The sequence below is a fragment of the Myotis daubentonii genome, chromosome 12 (assembly GCF_963259705.1).
Source record: "Myotis daubentonii chromosome 12, mMyoDau2.1, whole genome shotgun sequence".
NCBI lineage: Eukaryota > Metazoa > Chordata > Mammalia > Chiroptera > Vespertilionidae > Myotis > Myotis daubentonii.
Window position 1 is genome coordinate 55,145,522 of NC_081851.1, and position 14,664 is coordinate 55,160,185.

Here is a 14,664-nt window from a genome sequence, read left to right on the forward strand (position 1 = left end):
GGCCTTTTCCGCCCTCTCACTTCCCAAGAGCCTGCCACCTGCAGCGACTTTTCCAGCAGCTGAAAGAACAGGGGCCCAGGATTCACTTTGCTGTCCCACATATTTTTATGCCCTAGATCAGTATGTTAGACACAGCCAAGATTGCCGTGCCTCCTGGTCCCACGACTGTTTGAGAAAAATCAGGCTGGTTTTGAGACATGATTCTTTCAAAACCTAGACTATGCATTTGGGGTTCAGCAGATGGAGTAATTCCTTCTGATTTGGGGACCGGGATCTCCCTCATGTCTATGGACACACACTCCACTGGTGGGAGTACACGTGGGACCGGGGCTCCGAGTGCACTGTTCGCCACGGCATCTCGGTGCTGAGCACAGCCCGCACGCTGCTCAAACAAGATCAGGTGGATGGGAGACAGCTGCGTGGGTGGGCGGATTTTAAAATGCTCTTTTGGCCCCAAAGACTCAAAACTGGATCCAAAACACAACTCTTCAACCAGTTATAGCTCCATATCCCTTGCGATTCTGTGTAAGCATTTAAGATTTCTATTTACTTCTCGGAAGACAAGAGCTTACCCATTCGTTCTGATCACACTCAGTCAGACCATAACAAAAACCATGTCCAAGGCACCAGCCCCACACCCGATCCCAGGCAGGCTACTCCTCTGAACTCCAAGCCACAGAGCAGGGGCTGCAGTGCTTGGGAGACATGTAGACGCCCTGGCCTCGCGATCCTGGAGGTAGAGAGCTGGGAGGACACCTCCTGGGCTGGCTGCGCTGAGAAAGCGTTCACTGCAGTATAATGAATCCTGCAGGCATTAGGAGAACCCAAGTAGCAGCCACAGCAGGCAGCTGCTGTTCTAGAGGTTTGTCCCTGTCATCTGCAGGCAAACACAGCCAGCGTCAAAGGGAGATGAGGAAAACCCTGCAGGGACATGGCTGCCACACTGAACCTCAGTCCAATGGAGGGCCCCAGTAGGAGCCGGGGAGGCTCGCACAGCGATGCCCACACCTGCTGGAGAATGTTGCCTGCAGGGAGGCAAGAGAGAAGCCAGAGGCGGTCTGGTCACTGAGAAACAGCTCTGAGCCACAGCAACCAGCTCCAGATTCCAGGTGGAAAGCGCTGTGTAGATGAGACACCAAAGCGAAGTCCATTGCCAGAGCTCTCCCCCCAAATGCTGAGGTTTCTAAATGTGTGACAGGCTTGGTGTGAGCAAGAGGAAGCCAGCCAGCCAGCCAGCCAGCCAGCCAGCCAGCCCCGGAAGTGCCTCCTCCCGCTGCAGTGCACTCGGCGGAGTCCGAGCACTTCCTCCGCTCTGCATGCTACAGGGAATTCCCAGGACACCGCCTGGTCTGCAGGCCTGGACCCCCTGAGTCTCCTGATCAAGCCAGCCAGCCAGCCACACAGCCTCTCAAAAAGGGGAAAGAGCTGGTTGGAGGGAAACCACACATTCAGGAAAATTCTCCCTGGCTCCAAAGGTGGGCCACCTTTTAGCAAAAGGTGTTCTTCATCTTATTCTAGGGCAGCTTGAGGTCCCAAAGTTATTCCTCCCTTCAGTGGGAAGGCATCTGAACTCTGGTCCTGGGCACCCACAGAAAATTCTTGGGGAGACAAAGCCCTGCCTTGATCCCCGCCTGTGCTTTAGAAGCTACTTAGGGAAACAGATGTGATTCAAATCTCGGTTGCGAGGATTATTAGTGTGACCTTGACCAAGACACATACCTGTTCTGGACCTTACTTATCGCATCTGTAAGATGGGACCATATCAGTATTACACTGAACTATGTGAAATCGTTAGTAGCTCAATACAATACCTACCTCTTGGAACCTGGCAGAAAAAGGACCTAAGAAATGTTCACTTTCACCTTTGACCTTCCACCTGCGGACCACACTGTAACCCTCAGCACAGGAAGGTGACGATAACAACCCATGTTTCCTGAGAGAGGTGACCTCAGTGCAATTTACCTGAGGGAGAAAGTGGTGAGATAACTGAGGTGTGTGTAGGGGACAGAGAGGGGATGCTGGTCTATGTCTGAGGTTTTATAATTAGAAACCGGGGTTCAGTCTGTGGTCTGAGCGAGGGTCCTTCTTTTCTGTGAAAAGTATACTATTCTCCAATGGAAATCAGATCTGGCACTTGGTACTTCTAGCTTCGCATCGGACTCACCAGCTAGATGTCCCCTCCCTGTAGCAGCCACATCCCCCCTCACAAGCCCACACCCTGCAAACCTTTCAGGACCACACCCTGGCCAGTTTGCACTCAGATTCAAATATCCACGCCCCTTCACAGAGCTCTCAAATCCCAACGGAGCCGGCTGAGGAAGAACACAACCTCTTGCCCCCTAGTCCAGCGTCCCTCCTTCTGTCTATTTGCCAGAAGACCTGCTGAGCCGGAGGTCACCCACTGACCAAAGTTCTCTAAACCAGCCCTGGCATCGCACGGTCCCAGGACCCTAAAGGAACATCCGTATCTGGCTATTCAGGGATCCAGCCCATTAGGTCTTAGTTTTTTAAACTTCACTTCCACAACCTGCTCTCAGATGCATCATCTTAAAAAATCTAGTTCCCAACCTGGGGTCCCCAGCTCACAGGCTCTGAGGGGCTCCTCAGTCACAGGGCTCCCCCATGCCATGCCGGGTTAACAGCATCTCCACACCTGGCTTCTGCTGCTCCTGCCCACTCTCCCCCACCTCCCTTGGACCAGGGCATCCATCATCTCACCTCCTTCTGGACCACCCAACTACACCGCTCCCCTTTGCTGAGCCTCCAAACCCTGGCATGTGTGTGTGTGTGTGTGTGTGTGCACGCGCATGCATGCATGTGTATGTTCGCATGTGTGTGTGCTGTCTCCCTGCCTAGGGCAGGGATGGGGCTCATAAAAAAATCTGAAAAGCACCTCACGTGTGCTCTGTCCCGCACACCGTATCCCCCCATTGCCTTATTTTCCCACGCACACAGACACTGGTACCCGGGATATTTTAGTAGTTAGTTAATGCATTGCCCATCCCTCACTAGAACGTCAGTTCCACGAGGGCAGGGACTTTTCTCCGTTTTGTTTGCTGGTGCAACTCTGGCATCTAGCAGGTGACCTGGCACAAGGTAGATGACACTGGAGAAATAGTGTTGTGAACAAGTAAATTCCTTTTACAGGCACGTTGTAACTAACTTCTGGGAGTTACTTTTATTTTAAAGGTGAGGAAACTGAGGCTCAGAGAGGTTAGGCGGTTTGCCCAGGGCCCTCAGCTAACGAGTGGCAGAGCTGGAACTGGAACCCAGGCCATCTGCAGGCTCCTCCCATTCCCTTACCCAGCACAGAGCTGCAGGATGCAGACAGCTGACGTGCTGATATCCATCTCTCGTAATCCCAGAAGAGGTGGGCGGGGACTTGTTAGCTCAGGCCCTCCTCATTTGGGGGCAGGACCCAGGACCCCAAGTGCAGCCTTATGCACCCGACCCAAACCTTGTGCACCTCACCCCAGTGGAGGTGGGGTGGGATGGGGGTAGATCTCAGAATCCTGCTTCAGGGATGACCCTGGGAGGCCAGGGCCTGGCGGGGCAGGGGAAGGCCTGGAGCTTACCATGGACTCGCTGATGAGGAGCAACAGGAGGGCTTCCTCGATGTTGTCCTTTGGGCAGTAGAGGCTGAAAGACACAAAAGGCGCGTGGCTCCAGCACGGCCCTCACAGTGCCGCTGGCCCGTCACCTGCCCGCCTTCTGCCCGGAGTCTGCCCCAGCCCTGTAAGGTGACCCTCTCCTGCATAATTCACAGGCACTGGAGCCACCTGCAGTGCTGGCTCACGCCCCAGAGTTATGGATCTGAAATGCTGGGTGGCGCCAGCCTGGAAATACTGCGACTGCTCCTGGGGAAATGGGCCTTCCCGTGCCTGGCACTGTGTGAGGAGGCTGGGCGAGGAGTCTGCTGGGCAGTCACAGACCCCGCCTTCAATTACTGCCACAAACAAGAGAGATGCGATATTAAGTAAGACAACTAGGAAGGCAGGTGCTCCCCCCAAAATTTGTGTGGCCTTTGGATGCTCTATAGGAGTCTCCTGCCAACCCCCACTCGAGACCTGCCTTGCCAAGTTTACGTGGCTCCTGCTGACACTGAAGAGCCTGCCTGGCAGTGAGCTGGGTGGCGGCTGGAGTACATGGGGCAGAGAGAGGGGCGGCCAGTGGGGCCAGAGCTGGGGCGTGAGACTGGCGTGGTCCAGCAGGGGCAGAGCTTACTTGTCTCCTTCGTAGAGGTGAGGCTTGCGCAGGGCTTGCATGATGAAGGAATTCTCCTCTTTATTCATGAACTCGGGCAGAGGCTGGGACAGGGGGCTCCAGTAACACTCCTCACTCAGGGAGTGCAGCAGGACCCCTGCCAGGTGCTTGGCCGCCACCTGGCAGAGAGGGCGGGATCAGGCCCAGGCCCAGGTCACTCTCCCCTGATGTGGCCAGAGTGCCCTCCACCCACCTCCCAGCCTTGCCAAGTGCAGCCCCTCCAGGAGGCCCACCATTCCACTCCCAGGAGCCCCTCCGGCACGGCAGGTGGTGAGCCAGCGTCCTTTCTGTTGGCCTTTGATGGCTCCTACTTAATCTTTTTTCCTCTCTCCCTCCTAGACAAGAGGTGCATTTCCCCCTTCTCCTGACCCTGTGGGGCCCAGCACAGCTCTGAGTATCCAGAGGCCCTTGCAGACTGGCCTGCCCCTCTCTAGGCCTGCATGATCACCCCATCAGCCTTAGCCCATCCAGTCAGCCCTCTGTGCCTTAAAATAATTTTCAAGCTTTTAAAAGTGTGACCTATAGTAAAAAAAAAAATACATTTGACATTGAAAAGCCATAGCACAGTCAGCTAGCTCTTTCTACCAAATGCCTTTCTGATATTTGAGCAAAAATTCTATAATGAATAGCTGCTCTGGCTCTGATATGGGGTGAATGAAAGCCTCAGAAGGCAGGCCTGAATTGGGGCAGCAAAGCAGAGTCAAGGTTATTTACTAAGAGCAAAGATCCCTAAGAATTAGCCCACCACCTTGCTAGGGTATGGTGCCAGCAGGCTTCAACTCTGACCCAAGGCTTGGGGCCATCTGCAGTGTGACGAGAAGGCTGCTGCGGGTGCTTCCTGGCTTCATGGGAAAGTGCTGTGACTGACCGACAATGTGTGCCATGAGACGCTGGGAGAGAAGTATGCATGTGACACATGGCCATCCCTGATGCCTGCCAGGACTTCTACGGTCTCCCACTGAACTTGACCCCCGAGTAAACCAGCTACAGCCAGCACCCAGCACCCAGCCCTGGGGTCCCCTCCATGTTACCACTTTGAAGTTCTGAGTTGCTTTGGTCTCCACAGTCCGTAGGACCTCCCGGAGCTCTCTCATGCCTTTCACGATGTTCCTAGTGGGAAGACAGCACAGCCAGGGTCAGAATCAGCCTAGTTCCCCCAAAGACATCCTCATCAAACCTGCAGACACGAGGAGCCTGCCTGAGTTCTGTTTGAAAACCCTCAATAACTGGAATGGAAGGTCAGAGTTGTAACACTAGCACCCCAGACGGCCAGGAACATCACCCATTAAAGAACAGGGGGATCCTTCGCTCCAGATCCCCTGAAACTCAGGCCTGCAGTTTGCCACCAGAAGGGGACCAAGATCAGTGTTTCAAACAAGATGTTATTTTGGCCCAAGAGCTTTGTGCTGGTGTCAAACTTTCTGACTTGAGTTGGTTTCAAATCCTCTATCTTTACTCTCCACATCAGGCCAACATTGGAACCCACCCTCACCTTTCAGTCCCTGCTACAGGGCCCAGATTGGCTTGCATCACCCCAGGCCCACATAACCATCCTGGCCAGCCTCACCCCTTCCAGTCAGCCCTCTTTGCCGTGAAATAATTTCCAAGCATTTAGAAGTGTGACCCATAGTAAAAAATACATTTGACATTGCAACCAGGATATATATACACTTTCCTTACATTCAACTGAAGCAAGTGTCTTGACATCATCTGCCTCTACTATGTGCAATCCACTCTGATATTTCTATTTTATGTCTCCCTTATTCCCCTTTTTAAGTAATGTCGGCTGAGGCCCACTAACTAGATCTTACAACCCACCAATGGGTGTGGCCTGCAGTTTGAACAGCTATTTCCACTGTCCCTCGAAGGTCTACCCAACATGCAAGAGTATCTTGTTGGCCCCAGGTTGGCCCTTGGTTGGCCCCTCAGTGCTTACAGGTCTTCAGCTGTTGAGTCTGCCCCTTGCCCTCTTGCATCTCATCTCCCACCACTCAAGTCCTTTCTGAATGTCCGACCACGGCTCCCTGCATCATGTCTCCTCACACTGCCTTAAACAGCCTTTCCCGTATTTATCCTTTAAAAACTCTTTCCAATATCACTTCCTTCTTGCAGCCTTCCCAGGTCCCTCACCACGCTGTGTCACTCTTGCACCCTGTTAATTCCTCTTCTGAAGCAAGCACGACACTTTTGGTCATTTTCTGTTTATGGGCTGACCTCCCGTGCCCTGAGGACTCCTGCCATGCTCCTGAAGCTCAGCCCCAGCACAGCCCCTGGCGCATAGCATGTGCTCAGCCAACATCTGAGGATACTCTTCTCATTTATTCTAGGGGTTCCCTGGATCGTAGCACACAAGCGAAAGCAGAGGCTGATGGGCCAGAAAACAGAAAAGCAAGATCACAGAGGGTGAAAAAGCCAAAGGGGGCAGCCAGGAAAGTCACACGAGTCCCTCCTGCAACCTTCATACACGGAACAGATTCCTGGGTGCTTCCGGGCCTGGAGCCATAAAAGGACAGATTTGTAGATCAAGTCCCTGCCTCTGTTTTCACACAAACAAGTTCCAAACATGCAAACTACCAACATTATAAACACAGACCCTTGTCTGTGAAGCTGAGAATGGAGGCTAAGACCTGTGGGACGGAATCAGTCACAGTGACCTTCCCAGGGTTTCTGAAGAACTAACTGTGAGGGGCAGGCAGGGCAGGGCACCATAGCGTCCTCAGAAACAGTTCAAGTATGGACGCTGCTGCTGATGGCCAGGAGGCTCAGGGAGGCAGGCTCACCTCTGTGGGCTGTGCATGGTCTCCTCTATAAAGTCAGCCCTTCAGTTTGGGTCAGCATCTCCCAGACTTGTTACCTGTATACTACATTTACAATTTTTGCTACTAGCTGCATACCATCAGAGTTATTATTCATGTAATACTTTTCTTTATATCTTCTTTTTATTTCAGTAGTTATCTTACCTAAATAAAAAATACTCGAAATCAAGGATTTGGTGTGCTAGTTATTTTTTTTTTTTTGCTAATAGATATTAAATACAGAAGTACTTTTTAAAAGTTGGTGTATCACCTAAAACCACCTTGTGTATTGCTAGAGCTATTCAGCCCATATTTTGAGAAACCACAGTTTAGTCCATAGGTTCTCAAAGTGTGGTCCCTGAACCAGCAGCATCAGCATCCTAGAAACTTTTTAGAAAAACAAATTCTGAGATCCCCCACTCCAGCCCAGCAATTTGGGTTTTATCAGATCTCCAAAGGATTCCGATTGACACTGAGATTTGAGAACCACTGGTTTAGATGACCCCGCCCCCTCCCCCCCCCCCCCCCCCCAGTGTCTTCCCATTCTCCTATGCTAAGAAGCCAGGTTCCAGAGACACAACCAGATGTGGAAACCCCAGATTTGCAGCCAGATCCTAAATCTTGGGAAGGAAGGCATTGAGTCCTAGTCTCTCCATCTCTGGGAGGAAGATTCCTCATTTGCTGTCAGGAAGATGAACATATGAAAAGCCCCAAGCATACCCAGGCATGTGGTCACTAAATATTAGTTATTTTCCTTTCTCCTTCTAATTTGGGTCCTAAAGACCATATTACTTATAACGCAATTTGCCACATTATTTTGCATGGATGCTCAGGAGCTAATAGTAAGGGGGAGGAAGCAAGTGGCTGAGGAGATCCTCTAGCTTTGTGTCCATCTTACTCACTCCACCAACTCCCCCGCTCCCCCCCCCCCCCGCCCCCGCCGCCCCCGCCGCCCAGGGGACATAAGAACAGGATTCCCTGGTCACACCAGAGACAGGCTGGGAGCCCCCATGAGTTCAATAGGAAGAATTGGCAGATAGCCCTTCGATGCCACTGAGACCACGACCCCCACGCTGGACAGCAGGCCACCACCAGGAGAGAGGAAACAGACTGCACGAGCTCCCGGAGAGAGGAAATGGCTGGCTGGCAAGTCTGCCGGAGAATTCTGTCCTGGCAGCTGGGCCAAATGCCCATGGCTGAGGTGGGGCTGGATCCTGGGACCTGTGGGTGATTTTCCACTCTGTGGGCCACCTGCCAGCCTCCTCCCTGGCAGTCTGGCCCAGGCTGCGACCAGGAGGCCAGAGCCAAGAGGGACTGTGGCCCCTTCTTTCCACTCTAGCGCAAGGACTGTCCTCTCTCCGCCTTTGGTCCCTACATCATCAGCACTGAAGGGTGCTCCCAGGCTCTCGGGGGACACGGGCCTCACCTGGGGGCTTGAGAGAAGTGCAGGCTCTTAGAGTCCCTGCTTCCCCAACACACACACAGGGAAGGAGTTAGAACTGCATTTTAATAAGATCCTATGTTCAAAAAACTGTGTATTTTTACCATTCTCAAATCTGTAAGGGCTTTTGGTATCAAAATAAATTCCCAGAAATTCTTTAGCTAAGGAATAATCACCCTCAGGCATCTTTTGGGGAAAGCCCAAATTTTATTAAATGCATGTAGAGAAAACCCAACACATGGGTTCCAGCGGCCAGGACTGCACAGGGAGAGATTCGGGCTCCTAGCTGGCGCTGACCTGTTGAGGTGCCCCTCAGCTCACCCCTCCAGGAAACGAGAACCCAGAGGGGGTTTGTCCCACCAGCCTGAGCAATCTGCCCCAAAGTCTCAGGCTGCCCGCACCAGGTAGAGCTGGGGCTTTTCCGAGCCTCGAGAGAGACCAGCTTCAAAGATCTCTTTGTTCCGTCTCTCACGCTGACCTTTCTGAGCAAAGCTGCCACTTTTCACAATATCCAAACAGGGTCTCAAACAAACCCTGGCCCAGGATCAGGCTGCACGTGGAGAAGCCAGGAAGCCACTTATTCCAACTCCAGGAAAGCCCGTCTGGCCAGGAGCAGAAAGCAAGAGGACTTGTGAAGGCTGAGAGAGGTCAAGGCAACAGCTCAGGGAGGCCTCCAGTGGGCCCTGCAGGAGGCCACACGCGTCTCGGGTCCCCTGTCCGCAGCAGGCAGCAGTGCGGATTTTTCAAAGTGCTTCATCTCCTTCAGTTTTCGCAGCTTTTATAAGGTGGCTGAGGCAGGCTTTGTTATCCCAGGACCAGCACGGGGCTTGGCACAGGGAAGGCACTCGGGAAGGCAATGTGGAATAAATAACCCCTATTTCCCAACAGGAACGCGAAAGCCTGGAAGATACCTGCCTTTCCAGGCGATCACTTACCCAAGGGGAGAGGCAGGCTTCCCACGGGCACCACGAGGTTCAGCTTTTACTGCCTTTGAACTAAAAAGACCCTGAGAAAGACACCTCTCCTTTCCGGCCATTAGAACTCCAGGACTCACAGGACTCAACTAACTAAATGTTTCCAACGCCTGCTGCATCCCAAGTGCCTGGCCATCAGACCTGTTCTCCACAGGCACCTAACGGACACCGGTGGGATGACCTTAGAGATGCCTGAGCATCGCCCTCGCACCCTGCACGGAAGGAGCTCAGCCTGTTATAAACTAGCCCCTCTTGATGTAGTCGGAGCTTAGCAAACTGTTTTGCACACAGTAGGTGATCCACACAAACATTTATTTTTTTTGGGGGGGTGGGGGTGGGGGTTAGTTTGATTTGAAACAGAGAATAAAAAACTGCCTGGAATTTATGGCTGAATGGAACCTATTCAGACACTAGTGCATACGACCCCAGCCAGAAGTCCCGTCTTGGGGCTGGCACTACAAACTGTGTATGAGAGGTTTCTGCTCAAAGACTCAGATGAGCACAGAGAGCTGGCAGGTCCCAACAGCAGGAGGGCTGAGTCCGGAGGCAAGGTCAGGTGAAGTTCAAAGGTTATCAAGCTGTTCACTCCCGCCATGGACCCACCCACACCATCAGTTTTAAAAAAGGAAAGTTCTGCTCTTCAACCCCAGCCCCAGAAAGAGGCTGTGACGCTCCTTGAGGGGCACTGAGGAGGTCCAGGCGAGGGGTGGGGGAGGGGCAGGGTGCTGACAACAAGCAGGCTGTGCATTCAGAGGCTGGAAGAGCGTGTGCTTCCCAGCAGGACTCAGGTCTCCCTGTGCCCCCAAATGTGACACAGACCACCCAGAGGTTCTCCTGGGCTTCGCTCTGGAGTGATCCCCCCTTAGAGTGATATGCTCCTGCCCTCCCCCAGCACTGCAGATACTGCGTGGCTGGCTGCTGAGAGTAAGACAAAACGATGCTGATTGAACACAACCCTCACAGGGTCACCAAAAGCAGGCTGGGCTTTCTAAGGTGCCTCCTCATAACCATCTGCAGCCCTAACTGCCTTAGCTGCTTCTCAACTCAGCACCTAGCTGCCAAGGTGAAGCGTGTGTGTGTGTTTGTGTGTGCGCGCGCGCATGCGGAGAGTGCTTTCATAAGGCTGAACAACCTGCCAAGCTCCTGGGAACTCCCTTAGAAAACACACACTCCCTTCTCTATTGTTTGGTTCTGGTATAATGAGCACATGTGGCTTTAGTAATTAAAGAAAAATTTGTTTTAAAGAACACGCACAAGACATAGCCCACCTGGTTGAACACACAGGGCCGAAGCTCACTCCCAGCCCTGAGCCCAGAGTGGGCTCTGCAGGGCTAGGCAGAAGGAAGAGAAAAGAACCACCGCCCCCCCCGCCCCCCCCCCCCCGAGAGAAATGGCCCCTTGCTCACTTGGAGGAGAAGAGCTAACTGGGCTCACATTCTTATTCTTGGGAGATGCCCAGAGACCTGGTCCCTGTGGTCAAGGCCAGGGAGGGACAGTCAGCTTCCAGGGCATTGTATTGTCCCAGCCCCCCTGCTGCCTCACCCCCTGGAGCTACTTCCTGCAAAGGAAAACCAAGCCTCCCCTGCTGCCAGGGCCCTGGGCCCAGCTACCACTACTCCCTCTCCCTCCCCCGCTCCTCCCAAGAACATGCCAGAAAGGTGCCCCCTCCTGGCAGCTGGCATTCTCAGAACTGCCTGGGGCGAGGCTCCAACCAGAGTCCACGGCTGCCCTCTGGTGGCCACGAGGGGAGTCGAATGCCAGGCATCTCAGACTGGGGCCTCCCGATTCTTGACTGTCCTTTGGAGCCAGCACTTACAGTCCCAGGTCATTAGGCTCCGTGTCACCAGCCACAGAGGAGGGGCAGGAGTCATCTGGGGGAATGAACTGCTGGATCAATAGGGCAAGACCCCTGGAAAAAATTAATGTCCCTCAGACACACTGAATGAGTAACCGGGCAGCCTGAGGGAGGCCCAGGCTTCGCTGAAGCTCAGAATAAAAGAAGTGCTGTCTGCAGCTCAAGCAGACGTCACCCCCTCTGCACAGTGGAGAACACCACACCCTTTAAGTTATGTCAAATCCCCGAGGGAGGGACAGGGCTGGATCCTGGGAGCAGGCGCTGCTGTGGCCATCTGGTCTGGGGAGGGGAGAAGTGGGGGGGCAGAGCACTCAATTCTCGGCAGGGGCTCTGCCCCAGGCCCTCTGGGGGCTGGGTTCACCCCAGGCCCAGGTGGGAATGAGCACTGGCCCTCAGATGCCCACCCAGAAGCAGGTCCCACCATCTCTCCTGTTCCTTAGGCTCTAAGGAACCTCTTCTAGCACCCACGCAGCTCCTGGTTCCTGGCTCCACTCCACCGGGCCCTGGGAATGCTCACCTGCATCCTAGGAGTCCACCCTACCCAGCAGCACTCCCATCTCCCTGCCTTTTCCTCCCTAGCACACAGCGTGGTCTGGCGACTACTTCTGGCTCCTTCGCTGTTGACTCCCACTGGGATGTGAGCTCCATAGGAGGGGACCTCGTCCTGTTCCCGGCTCCAATCCCAAGTCAGGCGGGGTGCCTGGCACACCGTGGGCTCTTCTCTGGGCTTTCTTACCTTAGCCCCATCCCCCCTACTGGGTCGTGACCCCTCTGGATGCCCCTTCCCCCCACAAGAGTCCAGCAAGTGGGGGTGAATATAACCAACAGGAAATGGCCTGGAACATCCCCCCCGCCTTTTTTTTTTTTTTTTTTTTTTTTTTAACAAAGTGTGTGTGGCCCTAACCAGTTTGGCTCAGTGGATAGAGCATCGGCCTGCGGACTCAAGGGTCCCAGGTTCGATTCCAGTCAAGGGCATGTACCTTGGTTGCGGGCATATCCCCAGTAGGGAGTGTGCAGGAGGCAGCTGATCGATGTTTCTAACTCTCTATCCCTCTCCCTTCCTCTCTGTAAAAAAATCAATAAAAAAATATATATATTTTTAAAAAGTGTGTTTTGTTTTTTTAAATATATTTTTTATTGATTTCAGAGGGAGAGAGAGATAGAAACATCAATAATGAGAGGATCATTGATTGGCTGCCTCCTGCATGCCCCACACTGGGGATAGAGCCCATAACCCGGGCATGTGCCCTGACTGGGAATTGAACCCTGACTTCCTGGTTCATAGGTCGATGCTCAACCATGGAGCCACACCGGCCTGGAGCCCTTTAAAGGACTTTCCAGAGCTGCCCTGGAGGAGAAGACTCAGTGTGGGTGTCTGGGTCCCATCTCCCCCTGACCTTCCGCTTCTCACACCTTAGGCTAAGACACTGGTTCTCAACCGGGGGCGACTTTGTCCCCCCACCTCCACCCCAGACATCTGTCAATGTCTGGAGACATTTTGGTTGTTACACTTTGGGGTGGGGCAGGTACTGGTATCTAACAGGTGGAGGCCAGGGATGCCACGCACACACAAAGGACAGCCTCCACAGACCCAGGCCAGCACCAGATCTGCCGCAACACCACCTGCTGGCCCTGTGGCTTCACCTCCTTTCTTCAGCAAAATGGGGATTTATTAGTGCCCACTTCACGGCACGCTGCCTGGCAGGCAGTAAGTACTGAACAAGTATTAGCTACTATTGAGAAGAAAGGTGTGAAGAAATGATGAAAGCCCAGCTGGGCACAGGGCTGGGACCTCTGCTTTAGATATCTGTCACACCCTGGGCTGCCTCTGAGTGGGATGTGGCCCCAGGAAACCAACAGTTTGGGCTGTTCGCTTGGAAAGAAATGATGAGTCAATTTCCATTCCTCTTTATTAGGGAGGCACCAGAGGATGGGAGGGGAGGCGGGAGGAGTCAGCATCCTGATTCTAAGGACTTAGTTTGTGCTTCAGGAGGAAAAGAGTTGGAAAGGAGGGGAGCAGAGTGACAGGAACAGAAAAGTAACTGAAATTACTTGGGATTTCCTGGAAGGTGATGGCTGGTTAATGCCTCTGCCCACTGCTGGCAACACACACATGCACACGTGCACGCACACAGGCACACACAGCAGGGGAGGAAACGGCTCACTCCGAAGAGGGTGTGGGACCAGCTAAAGGAAGAGGAGCCACCGCCTCGGGGAATGGAGACTCAGGGCCTGAGAGGCAGTGAGAGTCCTGGACAGCATTCCAAGAATCAGCCCAGACACTGGAACCCTCATCAGGCCTTCCCATCCTCCCCGCCTCCCCCATGCCCCACAGGCTGTCCAGGCTGCCCCTCCTCACTCCAAACTGGAAAGGGCATGGCTTTCCAGGCCACTCAGATTGAAGTTAAAATCCCAGTGAGTGAGGTCAGGCAAGCGACCCAACCTCTTTGAGCCTTTGTCCCCTCGCAAGTGAAGTAGGGTCACACGACCTTGTGCAGATCACGTGGCCTGCCTGGCACACAGAAGGTGCTTGGAACTTGCTGGTCTTCTCCCCGCTTCCCTTCTGGCCACCCTGACGTTCACCTTGACCTCATCACACCTGCAGAAAACGCCACGTGGGGAAGGGAAGCAGGCAGCCCTGAGGGGTGGACCTCAGCAGAGAGGAAGTTAACGGTAATCCCTCGGTGCTCAAGGTATCTTTTCATTCCCTCCCTCTTCTGGGACCCTCACACAGAAGCTCCCTGTTAGAGGGAGGAAGCAGAGCCGGAGGAATGATGGAGGGTACAGAGGAACTCGCTCAGGGACATCGCTGGCTTCCATCGCCCAGGTCCTGTCCTGAAGTCCTCTAGATGGTGAGGGCGCCCACCAAACTCTTTGAACCAGAAGCTGGGACCACACCTACCAAGCGTGAGCACACTCAGGGGAACAAATGCTAGGCGGTGAGCAGCAGGGTCTTATCAACCCCAGGGCTTCTGCTGAAGACAGGGTAGCCTAGTGGTTAAGTGTCAGACGGGAACTGCATACATAATCCTGGCTCCACACACGACCGTCATTGATGTTCTCTGTGCCTCGGCTTCCCACCTGTAAAACGGGGATGCTAATAACAGCACCTACCGCAGGGGGCTGCTGGGAGGATTAAATATGCATGCAAGCAAAGCACTTAAGCACCTGGAACAAATCCGGCACTTAATGAGTGCCATGTATCAGTGTAATGAATAGTTGTTGAATGAATGAATGAATGAACGAAGGGGACAGACCACTGAAATCAGAACTGTCCCCTCCCACAAAATTGACTCTACGGGGCTCCCAGGCAGAAGGGCACCTCTGCGATAAGAG

At 53.5% G+C, this 14,664-nt stretch overlaps 1 protein-coding gene across 4 annotated transcripts in view; it reads right to left on the reverse strand.

Annotated features, from left to right (window-relative positions):
• TTC7A (tetratricopeptide repeat domain 7A) overlaps nt 1-14,664 on the reverse strand; it is a 107,343-nt gene that overhangs the window by 61,269 nt on the left and 31,410 nt on the right. For all 4 annotated transcript variants that reach the window (XM_059659915.1, XM_059659916.1, XM_059659914.1 and 1 more), the window contains 3 exons: nt 5,295-5,373; nt 4,225-4,382; nt 3,576-3,639 (listed from right to left, as the gene is read on the reverse strand). In XM_059659915.1, coding sequence (XP_059515898.1) covers nt 3,576-3,639; nt 4,225-4,382; nt 5,295-5,373 — 301 coding nt within the window. The remainder of the gene's footprint in view (nt 1-3,575; nt 3,640-4,224; nt 4,383-5,294; nt 5,374-14,664) is intronic.